The sequence below is a fragment of the Panthera tigris genome, chromosome E3 (genome assembly GCF_018350195.1).
Source record: "Panthera tigris isolate Pti1 chromosome E3, P.tigris_Pti1_mat1.1, whole genome shotgun sequence".
Classification (NCBI taxonomy): domain Eukaryota; kingdom Metazoa; phylum Chordata; class Mammalia; order Carnivora; family Felidae; genus Panthera; species Panthera tigris.
In genome coordinates, this window is record NC_056675.1 from 17,051,612 (window position 1) to 17,071,378 (window position 19,767).

General features: G+C 40.6%; 1 protein-coding gene across 5 annotated transcripts in view; it reads right to left on the reverse strand.

The window, feature by feature from the left end:
- LOC102966486 (integrin alpha-M) overlaps positions 1–10,792 on the reverse strand; it is a 43,147-nt gene extending 32,355 nt beyond the window's left edge. For 3 of the 5 annotated variants that reach the window (XM_007092189.2, XM_007092186.2, XM_042971172.1), the window contains exons 1-7: positions 10,703–10,792; positions 9,068–9,194; positions 5,335–5,438; positions 4,950–5,020; positions 4,687–4,804; positions 1,031–1,161; positions 445–590 (exon numbers count right to left, since the gene is read on the reverse strand). In XM_007092189.2, coding sequence (XP_007092251.1) covers positions 445–590; positions 1,031–1,161; positions 4,687–4,804; positions 4,950–5,020; positions 5,335–5,438; positions 9,068–9,194; positions 10,703–10,730 — 725 coding nt within the window. In that variant the 5' untranslated portion in view covers positions 10,731–10,792. The remainder of the gene's footprint in view (positions 1–444; positions 591–1,030; positions 1,162–4,686; positions 4,805–4,949; positions 5,021–5,334; positions 5,439–9,067; positions 9,195–10,702) is intronic. The other 2 variants (XM_007092188.2, XM_007092187.2) reach the window with 1 other exon arrangement.
- Between the last annotated feature and the right edge of the window lie 8,975 nt (positions 10,793–19,767).

Below are 19,767 nucleotides of genomic sequence, written 5' to 3' on the forward strand. Positions count from 1 at the left end.
GATGCAACGGGTCTCTAGCTCACCTTCCTATACTTTTGTCCCATTCCCCACCCTCACCTCTATACACGTACACACACACACACACACACACACACACACACCAGAGTGAACTTCCCAAAACAAGATGTGGTGACATCTCCCCACTGCTTAAAACCTTCAGTGGATCCCCACTGGCTTTTCAGTTGCCTTAAGGGACCTGACCTCAACTAATCTCTGTGGCCACCCTCTAGCTTTACCCTCACGTCTCCCCTTCACTCCTACCTTTACTCACAACTTGTATTTCATGAACATACAATGCAGAGTCCCTCCTCCACACCTTTACTCATGCTGTTCCCCCCACCATAAATACCCTTTACCCCATCCCTGTCTGAACAACTGCCTTCATTCTTCAAATCCCAACTAAAAAATATCACTTCCTCCTTCCATCCTAAGCAAAGAACTTACACTACTTTGCGGATTCCTGTGGCAGTGTGTGTCCGCCCACGCAACTGGTTTATTGGCCTCACCAGCAATGATGGGTTAGGGTTTTTCTTGAATTGATTAAAGGTGAAATGAGTCTGGAATTCTTCAGAGTACTGCATTAAAGAAAACTGGGAACAGGCATCTGGTATTACCCTGGAGAAAGTGTCCCTCCTCACACTTACCCACCTCCTAGGAAATGTTACATAAATCTTGAAACACTCAAGTCTCCAAATCCCTCCAAATTCTACACTGCCCCCAATTCTTCTGTCACACCAGGACAGAGATCCGCCACCAGCTCCCACCTCTAAATACTAGAACTCAGCCAGAGATGACAGGTAGGTTTCATCTCCCATGCCAACCCTTATCAATTAGTCAGAGCTGCCTGCTTTACAGAGGGCTGGAAGAATGCTGAGGCTGCATCCAGAAAGAGCAGGAAAGAGGATCATGAAAGAAAACATGATCAATTGGCAATTTTGCAATAGAAGTAAAAGAGAAAAGTGGCAGACTGGTTGCCATGGATTTGCCAGCTTTATATGAACTATTTCCTAACCAACCCATTTGCCCTCACCAAGGTTTTGGATTTCTTGAATTGACCCATCACAGTTGAGACAAAATCCTTCATCTTCTGAAAGTCACTCTGAACGATGCTACCAGAACCATCAATCAAGAAGGCAATATCACTGTCTTGCCGAGGGCACTCTTGGGAAACAGGAGAAAAAGCATGAACTGATTAAGTATTAGAGACTGGGATTAATTCTTTTCCATGTCAACCCTCTACTAAGCAGTGAAAAAAAAAAGTAAACAATATGCAACCCATGCTCCAAGCTTAATAAAAACATGGACACAGTCTCAAGATGGCAGTCACCATGAGGAAGGCATCTGTAGAATATGTCAATGTTACTTTTGAATAACAACAAAAAATAAACAATTTTTCAAGGAATGCAAGTAGAATCACAGAGATGAAGGAAGAAATACAAGTGAAAAAGAAACAACAAAATTTAGAAGATGCTTGCACTGTTGGTGGGAATGCAAACTGGTGCAGCCACTCTGGAAAACAGTGTGGAGGTTCTTCAAAAAATTAAAAATAGAACTACCCTATGACCCAGCAATAGCACTGCTAGGAATTTACCCAAGGGATACAGGAGTGCTGATGCATAGGGGCACATGTACCCCAATGTTTATAGCAGCACTTTCAACAATAGCTAAATTATGAAAAGAGCCTAAATGTCCATCAACCAATGAATAGATAAAGAAATTGTGGTTTATATACACAATGGAATACTATGTGACAATGAGAAAGAATGAAATATGGCCCTTTGTAGCAACGTGGATGGAACTGGAGAGTGTTATGCTAAGTGAAATAAGCCATACAGAGATAGACAGATACCATATGTTTTCACTCTTATGTGGATTCTGAGAAACTTAACAGAAACCCATGGGGGAGGGGAAGGAAAAAAAAAAAGAGGTTAGAGTGGGAGAGAGCCAAAGCATAAGAGACTCTTAAAAACTGAGAACCAACTGAGGGTTGATGGGGGAGGGAGGGGAGGGTGGGTGATGGGTATAGAGGAGGGCACCTTTTGGGATGAGCACTGGGTGTTGTATGGAAACCAATTTGACAATAAATTTCATATATTGAAAAAAAAATAAAAAAATAAAAAAGAAAAGAAAAGTATTGAATCCTGAGAGTGAAAACAGAAGAGAGAAATGTGAGGGTGAGAGCTGAAGCCACAGAACTGGATGTGATTGGGCAGGAAGAACAAATGGACAAGAATAGAAGCTATAACCTGGTACCCCCTATGCATGCAAAGAAGGCAGAGGAAGACTGCCTGGAGCTGAAGCTTAACAGAAGCCCTTGGCAGGGGGAGAAGCAAAGACAGAAGAGAGAAGGGGAGGGGAGGAGAAGGCAGGAGAGGGGAGGAGAAGGAAGGGAAGGGGAGGGGGAGGGGAGGGAGGGGAGAGGAAGGGAGAGGAGAGGAAGGAGGGGAGGTGGAGGGAGGGGAAGGGAGAGGAGAGGAGGAGGGGAAGGGAGGAGAAGGGAGAAATCTAGAGCCAAGTTGTTTTGGGAAAGAAGAGATGATCTGTAAGTCACATCAGAAAAGTCAGTAAATATGAGGGCAGAAAAGAGATTTGGCATTTAGGGAGTCATAAGTGCCATTTGCAAGAGGAAGATTTATATGATGGTTGAGCAGAAGCCAGATGTCAGAGGGTGAAGAATGGTGATATGGGGGAAATGGAAACAAGGAGAGAGAGCCCTTTCAAGAAGTGTGGTGGTGAAGGTAAGGAGAAATGGCAGAAGATATAGAGGAGATCAAGGAGAGGGAAGGGTATTTTTAGTGCTATTAATTTTGGTGGTTGATTGATTTTAAGATATGGATAAGCATGAGCATGTTTACATTCAAAAGAGGGGTAGAAATTTAAGCTCCTAGAGAGAATGAAAGATTTAGGATGTGGATTTCAAGTTGGTGAGGTGAGAGAGCCTCAAAAGCCCAGAGAAAAGAGTGATTCATGGAAAGGTGGAGAGACAGGTCTTTCTCTAAAACCAAGGGTGATACCATTGCAAAATTTGAACAAGGAGAAGGGGTAAGTGGAGGGAGTTCATCCCTGGCAACTTTGATTTTCTTTGTGAAGAAGGAAGGTTATCTTTTGAGAGTAAAGTACAAAGGAGCAGAGCTTGAGAGAAAAAAAAACTTACAAAAGGAAGACATATCTGCCCTTGTTTCCAGAACCAACTTGAAGACAAGAAAAAGAAGGCCAAGCAGCTGAAGAAATAAGTGGCAAAAAGTAGTTTAGAAAAAAAAGATTCAGTCAGTCACTCACTCTTTCAGTCAACAAATGCTTGGGGAACAAGAATGTGGTAGGTAGCCACTAAGGTGGTCCCCAAGATTCTCACCTCATGGAAATAACACCCTTGCATAGTCCCTTCTCTTGAGTGTGAGCTAGACTTTTTGACTCACTTCAAAGAAATATAAAATTACAGAAGTAATGTGTTTTTACTTCTGAGATTAGATTATGAAACTACTGTGTTTTCTTCCCTGGGTGTTTTCTCTCCCTCTTGCTCTCCTAATCCCTTGTTTACTCATTCTGGAGGAAGCCAGCTGCTCTATGGGGAGCAGTTATGAGATTATTTATAGGGAAGCCCATGTGACAAACAACTGAGAGAAGCCTCCAGCAACAGCCAGTGAAAACAGAGGCCTTAGGTTCAACAATCTTGTAAATGAGCTTGGAAGTGGATCTTTTCTCAGTCAAGCATTCAGATGAGACCACAGCTCCAGTTTAACAAGTTAACTTCAATCTCACAAAAAAAAAAAAAAAAAAAAAAACCCTAAGGCAGAGCTACCCAGCTAAGTCATACCCAGATTCCTGATCCATAGAAACTGTAATATAATTAACATTTATTGTTTTTAGCTACTAAGTTCAGGGGCAATTTGTTAAGCAGCAATAGATATGAGAGTATAGAACAATGAACAAGCTGGACAGTAGTATCCTTGCTATCATGAAGCCTGCATTCCAGAAGAAAGGACATAAAATAAACAAGTAAAATATGTACATACAAGTATGAAAATGGTAAAGTAGGAAAATGTGGTAGGGAGTGATGATGGAAAAGATTAGAAGATCCACTCAGAAAAGGCCTCTTTGAAGAAGTGACATTTGAGCTGAGTTGACAATAATGGGTTGCCAGGTAAGATCTGAGGGAAGAGCATTCCAGGCTGAAGGAATAGTGAGTGCAATAGTGAGTGCATGTACAGACATGAACAACTTGGTGTTGTTCTTGAAGAAAGACAGCCAGAGTGGCTGGAGCACAGTGGCTGAGGTAGAATGGATGGGAGAAAAGTTGAAGAAGCCATACCATTAGGAGCTTCAAAGGCTATGATTAGGAGACTTAGGCACTTATTCTAAGGACAATGGTTGGGACATCATCTCACAAAGATGAGTGGGCATATCAGGACTTTCCTTATTTATATTTATATTTATATTTATATTTATATTATTTATATTTATATTATTTATATTTATATTTATATTTATATTTATATTTATATATCAGGACTTTTCTTAAAGTGCAAAATCCTAGCATCAACTCCTACCATCTCTGTTGGAACCTAGTTGCCTCCCACTTCTGCACCTAGATCCCTAAGTCACCCCTCAGGCTGTGAATAGTCCCCATCCCAGTCCTGCCCTTATGCTCACACTGCCCATCTGTATTCTTTGCCAAAGTCCACCTACCTCTGAGGCTCTCTGGGAAACTCTGGGGCTGCTGCCATAGGTTGGATCCAAACAGGAAGCATAAGCCATTCACATAGGTGTTCTCCTTACAAGTTTGGTGCACAGTGGGACCACAGGCCTGGGGGAAGGTTGCATGTGGGAGGGGCTGTTCCTGCTTCCTGTCCTTTTACCTCAGCATCACCACCCTCCACGACCCCAGCCCCAGCAGCCATAAGCCCCTAACTCCTTCTTTCAGAACAATCCCATGACCCAGGACAACTCACCAGCAGTCGAAAAGGGTTGGTGGCAAATGCCAGAGACAGGCCCAGAGACATGTTCACAGCCTCCAGGGGGACTGAGGAGACATATATATATACATGGTCACCTTCAGGGGCATAAAATGGGCTATGTGAAGGTCAACAGAGGTCACTTTAACCTGGGAGACATGCAGACTAAACAGATCAAGGTGAACCTAAGTCACAGGAAAGGAACATGAAGGGGGTGCCTGAAAGTATCTGAGGTAGAGTCTGCATACAGCACAGAGACTGATGAACTGGATGCCTGAGCCCCCAACTACAGACACTCAGAACAAAAGGAATGCCTGGCAAGTTCAGGTGTACACACAGGTGGAAGCCTAGCCCTGGATCCCAGGGAGGGGCAGTGACTCACCCTCCAGGGAGATAGGCTCACACTTGCCCGTGCTGTAGTCACACTGGTAGAGGCCACCTGTTTTGTTGGCAGCCTTTATCTCCTGGGGGGCTCCAACCACCAACCTGGGGGGAGAGTTAGGAAAAGATCACTACAGGGACAAGAGAAAACCATGGCATGTGGGAAAGAAGGAGACCATGAAAGTTCTGCCACTCAAAGGAAAGTGAGAAGAGACAACCCTCAGTATTTCCCAATTCCCTGAAATAGGAGGAAGATTCAGCAAAGAAAAAAATGGGAAAAGTTTAAATATTGGAAGGGGAAGGGCCTCTTTAAGAATGACACAAAACCAAGAAGTCATTAAAAAGTTGTTGCATCCTGGGGCGCCTGGGTGGCTCAGTCGGTTGAGCATCCGACTTCAGCTCAGGTCACAATCTCACGGTTTGTGAGTTCGAGCCCCGCATCAGGCTCTGGGCTGATGGCTCAGAGCCTGGAGCCTGCTTCTGATTCTGTGTCTCCCTCTCTCTCTGCCCCTCTCCCATTCATGCTCTGTCTCTCTCTGTCTCAAAAATAAATAAACATTAAAAAAAAATTTTAAAAAAAGTTGTTGCATCCTATATTGTACACCTGAAATTAATATAACACTGTATGTTAACTATACTGGAATTTAAAGAAAAATTTTTGATGAATAAATTCAACCATTTTAAATTCAGTCATTTTAAATAAATTTCTGTATGTGATATCAGGGAAATGCAAATCAAAACTACAATGAGATATCACCTTGGGGGCACCTGGGTGGCTCAGTTGGTTAAGCATCTGACTTTGGCTTAGGTCATGATCTTGTGGTTCGTGAGTTCTCTCTGTTGTCAGCATGCTTCCAATCCTCTGTCTCCCTCCCTCTCTCTCTGTCCCTCCCCTGCTTGTGCACATGCTCTCTCTCTCTCTCAAAAATAAATAAACATTAAAAAAATAATGAGATATCACCTTATACCTATCAAAATGGCTAAAATCGAAAAACACAAGAAACAACAGGTATTGGTGAGGATATGGAGAAAGGGGAACCCTCACGCACTGTTGATAGGACGCAAACTAGTGCAGCCACTCTGGAAAACAGTATTGAGTTTCCCCAAAAAGTTAAAAATAAAACTATGCTATGATCCAGCAATTGCACTACTGGATATTTACCCAAAGAATGCAAAACCAATAATTCAAAGGGATACATGCATCCCAATGTTTACAGCAGCATTATCTACAACAGGCAAATTATAGAAGAAATCCAATTGTTCATCAACTGATGAATGGATAAAGAAGATATGGTGTATTCTGAGCCTGGCTGGCTCAGTCAGTGGAGTGTGCGACTCTTGATCTTGGGTTGTGAGTTCAAACCCCACACTGGGTGTAGAGACTACTTAAAAATAAAATCTTAAAAAAAAAGATGATGATGATAATATATATATATATATATACACATATATATGTATATACACACACATACACGATGGAATATTAATAGCCATAAAAAAGAATGAAATCTTGCTGTTTGCAACGACATGGGTGGAATTAAAGACTATTATGCTTGCTCAGAGCCTGGAGCCTGATTCCGATTCTGTCTCTCTCTCTCTCTCTCTGCCCCTCCCCCATTCATGCTCTGTCTCTCTCTGTCTCAAAAATAAATAAACGTTAAAAATTAAAAAAATTAAAAAATAAAGACTATTATGCTAGGTGAAATAAGTCAGTCAGAGAAAGACAAATACTGTATGATTTCACTAGTATGTGGAATTTAAGAAACCAAGAAATAAGCGAAGGGACAAAAAAAGAGAAAGGCAAACCAAGAAACAGATTCTTAACTATAGAGAACAAAAACTTTTTTCTAAATTTCCGTATGTGAAAAACTACCATATACAAAATTAAAGGACAAACAATAAACTGGTGAGAGGGAAATTAGCAACTCATGCCACAGACTACTTTCCTCAATATAGTCAGAGCTCCTACAAATCAATAAAGAAAAAAGAAATAAAACAATAGAAAAATGGGCAACAAATAAGAAAAAGGTTCACAGAAAAGGAAATACATTTCTCATTTAAAAACAAGTGCAATTTAAGGGGCACCTGCATGACTCCTGGGTAACTCAGTCAGTTGAGCATCCAGCTCTTGGTTTCAGCTCAGGTCATGATCTCACAGTTCATGAGTTTGAGCCCCTGACATAGCAGACCCTGCTTGGGATTCTGTCTCCCTCTCTGCCTGCCCCTCCCCTGCTCTCTCGCTCTGTCTCTCAAAATAAATAAACGCTTTAAAAAATAAAAATAAAAAATAAAAATAAGGGGCACCTGGGTGGCTAAGAGTCTGACTTCTGTTCAGTCATGATCTCAAAGTTTGTGAGTTAGAGCATCACACAGGGCTCTGTGTTGACAGTGAGAAGCCTATTTCAGATCCTCTGTCTCCCTCTCTCTCTGCCCCTTCCCAACTCACACACATGAGCACCTGCACATTCTCTCTCTCAAAAATAAATATAAATAAATAAATAAATAAATGCAATTTAAAACTAAATTGAGATACCATATCTAACCTATTCAATTTGCAAAGATCAAGAAGTTTGATTATACATTGGGTTGGCAGGTGGGTGGGGAAGTAAGTGTTTCCATAAATTTCTGGTGTAAGTGCAAACTGTTTCCACCTCCACCAAGGGTAATCTGGAAACATCTATTAACATCACATATGCATTCCTTTGATCCAGGAATCCTAGTTCTAGGAATTTACTTCCAAATATACTCACACATGTACAAAAGGACAGCATTTTTCACATCACAAAAATTTGGAAACAATCTAATGTCTATTAAGAAGAGATTTAAATGTAATATCAATGTAAACTATAGTACCTCAAAATAATAGAATATGATGCAAGAATTTAAAAGAATGAGCCACCTGGGTGGCTCAGTTGGTTAAGTGTCCAACTTCAGCTCAGGTCATGATCTCATGGTTTGTGGTTCTAGTCCCACATCAGGCTCTGTGCTCACCAGAGCCTGAAGCCTGCTTCAGATTTGTGTCTCCTTCTCTCTCTCTCTCTCTCTCTCTCTCTCTGCCCCTCCCCTTCTTGTGCTCTCTCTCTCTCAAAAATAAATAAACATTTAAGAAAATTTTTTTAAGAATGGGTAAAGTTTTTATGCATGTATCTGGGAAAATTACCAAGCTCTATTAAGAAAAAAAAATGCGAAGCTCAGTATAGAGCAGAGGCTGGCAAACTTTTTGTGGAAAGGTAATACTATTTCCATAATTCTTTTTATATAGGCAAATATTTTAGGCTTTGCAGGCCATATACTCCCTGTTGAAGCCTTTTGATTTTCCCATTGTAGCTCCAAAGTGTCCATAAACAACGAATAGCAAGTTGGGATGAGGATGGGATCAATAAAATTTATTTACAAAAATAGGCAGCAGTAGTTTGAATACAATGTGTGCTACAAATTGTGTGGGGAATGGGAGTTAAGGAAATGTGGAGGTACACACAACATAGACTCTGCAAGGACCCACAAGAAACCATTTGACAGGGAACCTCCTGGGTAAAGAATGGGGGAAGGGAGTATGTGCTGAGGAGACTTTTTACTATTGCACTCTTTAGGATCTTTTGAATTTAGAACTCTCTATCTGTATTACCTATACAAAAAGTAAATCAAGAAAAAAATCCACAAAATTGTGATTTTTTTTCAAGTATATAAGTGTTAAAGAGAAGTGTAATACAGAGACCTCCACATGTGGTCCTTACCGGGATCCCTCAAGCTGGACCACACTTTGCCCGAAGCCCGCTGCATTCTCTTGGAATAGCGTTGCATGCTTAGTGTCCAGGTTGAACCCATGACATAATAAGGCCAAGGCTGGAAGGAGGAGAAAGCCTGAGGGTCAGGAGGACATAAGGAGATAAGAAAGCAACTTGGATGTGAGGGTGATCTGGCTGCGACATCTGTCACCCCATTGATCGCCAGGGTTGATTCGGCTGATTTGACTGGCTAGGCGGGTGTCTCCTTCCTCCCTCACCGCTCCATGTGCTTCCCTCCCAAAGTTGCGCGCTCGGTCGAAGAGGACGACCTTCCCTGACAGAGGAGGACCGTTCTTCGGTCACAAGTGTATGAGTAGCTGCGCTCCCCTGCTAGAACCTCCAAACAAGCTCTCAAGGTCCATTTGTAGGAGAACGTAGGATAGTCAAGCTTCCAAGACTCCAGACACATCCAAATGAGGCGCTGCACGTGGCAGTCTGCCTTTCTTTATAAAAATAAAAATAACACTAATAATAATAAAAATAAATAAATTTTTTAAAAAAGCAACTTGCCCTCCTGCTCTGTGCATCTACCTGCTGGAATTCACCCTAACCCAGCATGGAGATATCTGCCTCCCAGGTCCAACTGTCTTACTGTCCAACTGTCTGAAGCAGAGGTTGGCACACTTTTTCTATAAAGGGCCAGATAGTAAATATTTTAGGTTTTGTGGGCCAAAAAGCAAGTAGAGTACATTAGGTAAGTACTTACACAACAAGAGAGAAAATGTATTTCCACAAATTTTTCACTAGGGAAATTCAAAATATAATAATTGAGTACAGCTTTTTTGTAATATAAATTTACTAATGAGACAAATGGAATTCTTTTGGGAAAATAACGTGTCACTTCACCGGGATTCAGAGTTAGCTTTCCTTATCATGAATCAATTGCAAATGTTCACCTGAGACCTATGGCCCACAGTACAAAAACAGGTAGGGGAATCCATGCCTTATGGCCACAGGCATAAGTTAGTTTGCTGACTCTTGGCCCAAAGACCACTAATATGGGGTACAATCAGTCCCTCTCTGAGCTCCACCCTATGCTCCTACTCTGCTGATTTGCCTAACAAGTTCCTAAAGACTCTCTATTAGGCAATTTCCTTTGTATGCAACTCTCAAGCATTTTTTTTTCCTTTCTTTGCCTCATTCTCCACAAAGCACAGGCATGAAAGGAAGCAGATTTGAATCATTTTGGTCATTCAACAAACATTTACACCTGGTTCCTTGGAAAATAGAACTGTAGACAAAGTGGACATGGTAAAATGGAATCCAAGAAACACTCTGAGAACCCAATATATGTTGACTTTTGGGCATATCATTCCACCTGTCTGGGACCTCAGTTTCCTCATCTGTAAAGTGAAGGGGACAGCCAAACCCCATTGCATTGTCTGTAAATTTAAATATTCATCCAAGCTTCTCTGGTCATCCCATCTTGGTCTAGTTCTCTCTGCTTCTTAAATCCCTTGTCCTTCCCCAAACTCCCCCCATCTAACTCCTAGATATTCTGTGCCCTCTCTCTCCACTCAGAGACTCAAAATGTCCCTGTCTCCTCACTCTGATCACCCCACCACCACCAAGTCCCTAGGGTACCTGTTAACAGAAGAACTCTGTGAGTCATAGCTGGAGGGAGCAGAAACTGTGGAGCTGGATGCACCACTGAGCCACTTCAAGAAAGCCACCAAAGACAGGAAGGACAGAAAAGGAGAAGTAGGAGGCAGAAGTCTATTAGAGATTCAAAGGAAGAGGGCGGGGGCTTAGTGAGCACAGTCCTGCTCAACCTCTTCCCTTAGACTACAAAGAGCCTGTGCTCCCTGCCTAACCATATTCCTGGCCCAAACCAACAAGATCCCTGTCCCAAAGGTATTCTTTGCCCACCCGCTTCTAGGGTTGGCCAAGCATTATGAAAAGCAACCTGAGGGGTGCCTGGGTGGCTCAGCTGGTTGACCATCTGACTCTTGATTTTGGCTCAGGTCATGATCCCAGGGTCCTGGGATCAAGTCCTGTGACAGGCTCGCACTGAGTGTGGAGCCTGCTTACTTGGAGCCTGCTTAAGATTCTCTCCCTCTACCCCTCTCCCCTGCCCTTGCTTATCCTCTCTCTGTCTCAAATAAATAAATAAATATAATATAATATAATATATATATATATATATATATATATATATATATATATATATTTAAAAAAGAAAAGCAAGCTGAAGAAACTTAGGGTCTGCCTCCTGGAACATGTGTCTAAACTAATATTAATACAGACCAAGCATATGTGGACAGTCACACTGTGTCTCTCTGAAAGTACACTTTGCAAAATGTCCTTCCCTCCTGCCCAAGGAAATAGGAGTACCCTTCAGCCACAGCTGTCCTCCTTTTATAGCCATCAGAAAGGACAAGTCAGGTACAGAGAAACCCAGTGCTTTTTGAATATTATTTTGCTTAAAAAAAAAGCCTCAAACACTTTGTCTAGGAGTTTTCACTTCCAGAAATTTATCCTAAAAAATAGTTGAGAAGTACAGTCAAAGATGTATTTACAAGCTTGTTCACTGTGGCATTGTTTTTAATAACAAAAAACTAGAATCGCTTCAATAGCCAACAACAGAGGGATGGTTGAATGGTGTCTCACTCTGTGATACATCCTTACATTCCATCATGACTACTCACTTCCAAATCTGTTTTCAAAGGCATAATTTCATGTGTTAACCTTCAAAACAAAACTGTCAGTTACTTTACCAGCAAAACTGGGTTTATTCAGGAATAATAGAAATTGCGATTTGGAACTTACAAGCTATGGCAAAACCAAGTCCCAAAAACAAAGGACAGGAAAGCTCTTTTATAGAGGAAAGAAATGAGTTGGGAAAGGCAGTTATAAACAAAAACTCCATTGGAGTAAACTGGGAGTTCAAAGTATAGTGGCTTTTCATTCCTGAGTTGGGACATTTTCTCTCACTGACTGGGCTGTTGGTCAGCAAGGAAAAAATCTTTTAGGAGGAAGAAAATATAAAGTATAACTAGTAATTTATCCAAAGGATACAAAAGGGCTGATTCGAAGGGGCTGATGCATCCCAATGTATATAGCAATGCAATCAACAATAGCCAAATTATGGAAAGAGCCCAAATGTCCACTGACTGATGAATAAAGAAGATGTAGTATATATATGCAATGGAATACTACTTGATAATCAAAAAGAATGAAATTTTGCCATTTGCAACAACATGGATGGAACTAGAGGGTATTTTGCTAAGCGAAATAAGTCATTCAGAGAAAGACAAATATATGATTTGACTCCTATGTGGAATTTGAGAGACTCAACAGATGAACATAGGGAAGGGAAGGAAAAATAAGATAAAAACAGAGAGGGAAGGAAGTCAAAAGAGACTTTTAAATACAGAGAACAAATTGAGCGTTGCTGGAGCTGGGTGGGTGGGGATGGGTTACATGGGTCATGGGCATTAAGGAGGGCACTTTTCAGGATGAGCACTGGGTGTCATATATAAGAGATGAATCACTGGGTTCTACTCCTGAAGCCAAGACTAACTACACTGTATTTTAACTAACTTGAATTTAAATTTAAAAAAGGAAAGAAAATATAAAGTATAAGTGTCTTCCTGTTGTGTAATGCAGTCCCTTTCTGTTGGAGCCTGCAAATGACCAGGAGCAGTGAGTATGAGAGCTTCCCTTACTGTTTTCCTGACTCCATTTTGTTTTTTTGAGAGAGACAGAGAGAGAAAATGAGTGAGTACGAGAGAGGCAGAGGGAGAGAGAGAATCTTACGCAAGTTCCATGCCCAGCACAGGGCCCTATGCAGGGCTCAATTTCAGGGGCTCGATCTCACTATCTCACCACCAATTGTGAGACCATGACCTGAGCCCAAATTGAGAGTTGGAAGATTAACCAACTGAGCACCCCCTCCTGACTCCATTTTAAATGCAGCATTGGGGCACCTGGGTGGCTCAGTCGGCTTACCATCCAACTTCGGCTCAGATCATGATCTTATTATTCGTGGGTTCAAGCCCCGTGTCAGGCTCTGTGCTGATTGTGCAGACCCTGCTTGGGATTCTCTCTCTCCCTCTCTCTCTCTCTATGCCCCTCCCCCACTCATGCTTTCTCTCTCTCAAGATAAATAATAAAAATATTAAAAATAAATACATAAATAAATGAGGTTTCCTTTATTCAGTCACACATGAAATATATAGAACACCAAACTGCACCTTGTATATGACTACTAATGTGATTCCCCAAGCCAATGATTTTTTCACTCTATCTCTAACACATTTTCTCTTGCCCCTAGTGCCACCTGCTTAATAACCAGAGCAAATAAATATTTGTCCTCTTAAAAAAAATTCCATTAAAAATCTGTACATTTTTAAAATATTTTAAATATTTTATTTATTTATTATTTATTTATTTATTTATTTATTTATTTATTTTCAGAGAGAGAATATGCACATGTACAAAAGGCCCCGAATAGCCAAAGTAATTTTGAAGAAGAAGACCAAAGCAGGAGGCATCATAATCCCAGATTTTAACCTCTACTACAAAGCTGTAATCATCAAGACAGCATGGTATTGGCACAAAAACAGACACATAGACCAATGGAATAGAATAGAAACCCCAGAACTAGACCCACAAACGTATGGCCAACTAATCTTTAGCAAAGCAGGAAAGAACATCCAATGGAAAAAAGTCTCTTTAACAAATGGTGCTGGGAGAACTGGACAGCAAAATGCAGAAGATAGAAACTAGACCACTTTCTCACACCATTCACAAAAATAAACTCAAAATGGATAAAGGACCTGAATGTGAGACAGGAAACCATCAAAACCCTAGAGGAGAAAGCAGGAAAAGACCTCTCTGACCTCAGCCGTAGCAATCTCTTACTCGACACATCCCCAAAGGCAAGGGAATTAAAAGCAAAAATGAACTATTGGGACCTTATGAAGATAAAAAGCTTCTGCACAGCAAAGGAAACAACCAAAAAAACTAAAAGGCAACCAACGGAATGGGAAAAGATATTTGCAAATGACATATCGGACAAAGGGCTAGTATCCAAAATCTATAAAGAGCTCACCAAACTCCACACCCGAAAAACAAATAACCCAGTGAAGAAATGGGCAGAAAACATGAATAGACACTTCTCTAAAGAAGACATCCGGATGGCCAACAGGCATATGAAAAGATGCTCAACATCACTCCTCATCAGGAAAATACAAATCAATACCACACTCAGATGTCACTTCATGCCAGTCAGAGTGGCCAAAATGAACAAATCAGGAGACTATAGATGCTGGAGAGGATGTGGAGAAACGGGAACCCTCTTGCACTGTTGGTGGGAATGCAAACTGGTGCAGCCACTCTGGAAAACAGTGTGGAGGTTCCTCAAAAAATTAAAAATAGAACTACCCTATGACCTAGCAATAGCACTGCTAGGAATTTACCCAAGGAATACAGGAATACTGATGCATAGGGGCACTTGTACCCCAATGTTTATAGCAACACTCTCAACAATAGCCAAATTATGGAAAGAGCCTAAATGTCCATCAACTGATGAATGGGTAAAGAAATTGTGGTTTATATACACAATGGAATACTACTTGGCAATGAGAAAGAATGAAATATGGCCCTTTGTAGCAATGTGGATGGAACTGGAGAGTGTTATGCTAAGTGAAATAAGCCATACAGAGACAGACAGATACCATATGTTTTCACTCTTATGTGGATTCTGAGAAACTTAACAGAAACCCATGGGGGAGGGGAAGGGAAAAAAAAAGAGGTTAGAGTGGGAGAGAGCCAAAGCATAAGAGACTCTTAAAAACTGAGAACCAACTGAGGGTTGATGGAGGAGGGAGGGAGGGGAGGGTGGGTGATGAGTATAGAGGAGGGCATCTTTTGGGATGAGCACTGGGTGTTGTATGGAAACCAGTTTGACAATAAATTTCATATATTGAAAAAATAAAATAAAATAAAAATAAATTTAAAAAATCCATTAAAAATCTGTACATTTTTAAAATATTTTAAATATTTTTATTTATTTATTTATTTATTTTCAGAGAGAGAATATGCACTTGTACATGAGTCAGGGAGGGGCAGAGAAACAGGAGAGGGAGAATCCTAAGCAGGCTCCATGCTGTCAGCACAGAGACCAACTCGGGGCTCCATCTCACAAACCGTGAGATCATTACCTAAGCAGATATCAAGAGTCTGACATTTAACTGACTAAGTCACTCAGCCACTCCTCTGTTCATTTTTTTCTAAAATTATTTATTTAGGGGTGCCTGGATGGCTTGGTTGAGCATCCAACTCTTGATTTTGGCTCAGGTCATGATCCCAGGGTCATGGGATTGGGCCCACTAAGCATGGAGCCTGCTTAAGATTCTCTATCTCCCTCTGCCTTTCCCCTGCTCTCTCTCTCTCTTTTTCAAAACTAATTAATTAATTAATTAATTAACTTCTTTTAACATATATGTATGGAGGCTGCTGGGTGGCTCAGTTGATTAATTGTCCAGTTAATCATCCAACTCTTAGTTTCAGCTCAGGTCATGATCTCATCATTCATAAGTTAGAGCCCCACATCAGGCCCTGTGCTGTCAATGCAGAGCCTGCTTGGGATTCTCTCTTTCTCCCTCTCTCTGCCCCTCCTTCTCTCTCTCCCAAAATAGATAAATAAATGTTTTAAATTAACTAACAACTAACTTTTAAAAAAGATAAAAATGTGTGTGGTTAAGAAAAGCAAAATGTTAATAATGGTTAACTCTAGACAGTGGATTACGAGTTTGTTCCAATCATTTATTGCTGCATAGCAAACCACTACAAATCTTTGTGACTTGAAACAGTAACTCATTGTCTCATTGTCCTGTGGGTTGTCTAGCTTCAGCTGTTCTCATTAAACCTAACATGGTTTCAGTCAGATCATGACTAAGGCTGGAATCATCCAAGGCTCAGTTGGGCTGGACTTTCAAAATTGGTCACTCACATAACTGGCAGTGGTGCAGGCAGGGAGCTCAGTTGGGGCTGTAAACTGAAGTACCTTCATGTGGCCTCTCTATATTCCTTGGGCTTTTCACAGCACGGTGATTAGAATTCAAGAATAAGTATTCCAAAAAACAATAATTGAAAGTGTCAAGCCTCATAAGGTTTTGACTTGGAAACTGTCACAGAGTCACTTCCACCATATTCTATTGGTCAAGCAGTCACAGAGCTCATCCACATTCAAGGAGAGGGGACATAGATCCCACTTCTCAATGTGAGTTGTGTCAAAGAATTGTGGTCTATGAATTTTCTTCTGTATTTCTTTTGTATTTAAATTTTTTATACCAAAAAAATGACTTTTATGATCAGAAAGAAAATAAAAACACCAGTAAATAATTTAAAACAACAAAGTGCCTATACCTATTAACAGGAAAAGGAGCTGAAGAAAGAGGAATAAGACCATAAGCTCTGGATGAGAGAATATCAGGGTGTGGAGGAGTAGTTTCATGAATATGCTTGGTTTGTTTTGGTAAAAGCTTTCACGCTCTGTTCCAGCTCAGGTCACGATCTCACAGTTTATGAATGCGAGCCCCACATCAGTCTCTGCACTGAGCTGGAGCCTGCTTAGGAATCTCTCTCTTCCTCTCTCTCTGCCCCTCCCCTGCTCATATGTGCTCTAGCTCTCTCTCTCTCTCTCTCTCAAAAATAAATAAGCTTTAAAAAAAAAAAAAAAGCTTTCACACTCTGACCACCACAGGAAGTTGCTATAACTCAGACATGAGGGCCCTTTTTTGCCCTGGGCAGGGCCAATGGTCCACTATATATAAAGGCATAGATAAAATTTCAGAATAGCTATCCAAACCACGGAGACTTTCTCAATGACTCGCCAATGGGTGTGCACCTGACCAAGTGACCACAGGTGGGCACCTATTTATAGGGTCCCTGTCATTCCTTCCCATCCATCCCCAGACCCCCTCTTGATAAAATCTTAGCTTGGGTTCCCCTAAAAATGAACCCTGAGACAAGGATCCAAGTGCAAGTAATTTATTTGGGAGGTGATGCAAGAAACACTGGTGGGGAAGTGGGAATAGGAAGAATACCATAAAATTGTGTGATGAGGGATGTCTGGGTGGTTCAGTGGGTTAAGCATCTGACCTCAGCTCAGGTCATGATTTCACAGTTCATTTGTTTGAGCCCCACATCAGGCTCTGGGATGAGAGCTCAGAACTCAAAGCCTGGAGCCTGCTTCAGATTCTATATCTCCCTCTTTCTTTGCCCTTCCCCTGCTCACATCCTGTCTCTTTCTCTCTCTCTCTCTCAAAAATTGAGAAAGAGAAAAGTGATGAACCGTGGGAATCTACTCCTGAAGCTAAGAGCACACTGTATACGCTGTATGTTAGCTAACTTGAGAATAAATTATATTTTAAAAAAAGAATAAGAAACTGATTTAGCAGATATGTTAAATACTAAGAACAGTGCCTGCTGCTTAGGATTACTACATGTACTGATAAATTTAAAAAAGAAATACCCATATTATAATTAGTGAGATTAAAGAAGGATTTTGTGTTTTTTCTAGGCAAAGTGAATTTTATTATTATCTCTTTTTATTTTTTTTTTTAATTTACATCCAAGTTAGTTAGCATATAGTGTAATACTGATTTCAGGAGTAGAATCTAGTGATTCATCACCTATATATATTACACCCAGGGCTCATCCCAACAAGTGCCCTCCTCCATGCCACTTGTCCATTTAGGCCATGCCCTCACCCAAAACCCCTCCAGCAACCCTTAGTTTGTTTGCTGTATTTAAGAGTCTATTATGTTTTGTCCCCCTCCCTGTTTTTATATTATTTTTGCTTCCCTTCCCTATGTTCATCTGTTTTATATCTTAAATTCCACATATGAATGAAATCATATGATATTTGTCTTTGACTAATTTTGCTTAGCATAGTGCACTCTAGTTCCATCCACGTTGTTGCAGATGGCAAGATTTCATTCTTTCTGATTGCCAAGTAATATTCCATTGTACCACCAATATTCCAATATACCACCTCTTCTTTATCCATTCATCTGTAGATGACATTTGGGACATTTGGATTCTTTCCATACTTTGGCTATTGTTAATAGTGCTGCTGTAAACATTGGGGTGCATGTGCCCCTTCGAATCAGCATTTTTGTATTCTTTGGATAAATACCTAATAGTGCAATTGCTGGGTCATAAGGTAGCTAAATTTTTTATTTTTTGCGGAAACTCCATACTGTCTTCCAGAGTGGCTGCACCAGTTTACATTCCCACCAACAGTGCAAAAGGATTCCTCTTTCTTTGCATCCTAGCCAACATCTGTCATTTCCTGAGTTGTTAATTGTAGCCATTCTGACAGGTGCTAGGTGGTATCCCATTGTGGTTTTGATTTGTACTTCCCTGATGATGAGTGATGTTGAGCATTTTTTCATGTGCCTGTTAGCCATCTGGATGTCTTTTTTGGAAAAGTGTCTATTCATGTCTTATTCCCATTTCTTCACTGGACTATTTGTTTTTTTGGGTGTTGCGTTTGATAAGTTCTTTATAGATTTTGGATACTAACCCCTTATCTAATATGTCATTTGCAAATATCTTCTCCCATTCTGTCGGTTGCCTTTTAGTTTTGCTATTTCCTTCGCTGTGCAGCAGCTTCTTATTTTGAGGTCCCAATAGTTCATTTTTGCTTTTGTTTCCCTTGCCTTTGGAGACATGTTGAGAAAGAAGTTGCTGCAGCTGAGGTCAGAGAAGTTTTTACCTGCTAGGAGGTACCTAGAGGAGAACCTCTAGGATTTTGATGGCTGTCTTACATTTATGTCTTTTATCCATTTTGAGTTTTTTTGTGTGTATGGTGTAAGAAAGTGATCCAGGTTCATTCTTCCACATGTCACTGTTTAGTTTTCCCTACACCATTTGCTGAAGATACTGTCTTTATTCCATTGGATATTCTTTCAGGCTTTGTCAAAGATTAGTTGGCCATACATTTGTGGGTCCATTTGGGGATTCTCTATTCTGCTCCATTGATCTATGTGTCTGTTTTTGTGCCACTACCATACTGTCTTGATGATTACAGCTTTGTAGTACATCTTGAAGTCCGGAACTGTGATACCTCCAGCTTTGGTTTTCTTTTTCAGGATTGCTTTGACTATTCAGGGTCTTCTCTGGTTCCATACAAATTTTAGGATTGTTTGTTCTAGCTCTGTGAAGAATGCTGGTATTATTTTGAGAGGGTAGTCTATGGCCATACCACCCTGAACGCGCCCGATCTCGTCTGATCTCGGAAGCTAAGCAGGATCGGGCCTGGTTAGTACTTGGATGGGAGAGGGTAGATAATGTGAATTTTAGATTGCATCATGTTAGCTGACTCTATTTAAAAAGTCAAGGGATTGCATAAATATTTGGAAAGGATAATGAGTAAAATAAAATTCTTTTGGATTCTGAAAGGAATACAATTCAGTTATCTGGAAAATTCAACTAGCTGATTATTGTCTAAAACATCCTGATAGTCAAGACTACTATTCTTAATTATTTAACTCTTGTTTACAAATTTCCACCATATTGTTTGTTGTTAGTTATGTCATGTGTGTTTGGTCTTCACAGCCAAGTTGTATGTTTTCTTTTGTATTCAATAATATTATGTAAATAAGTTTCTTTTCACACACACATACATACATACA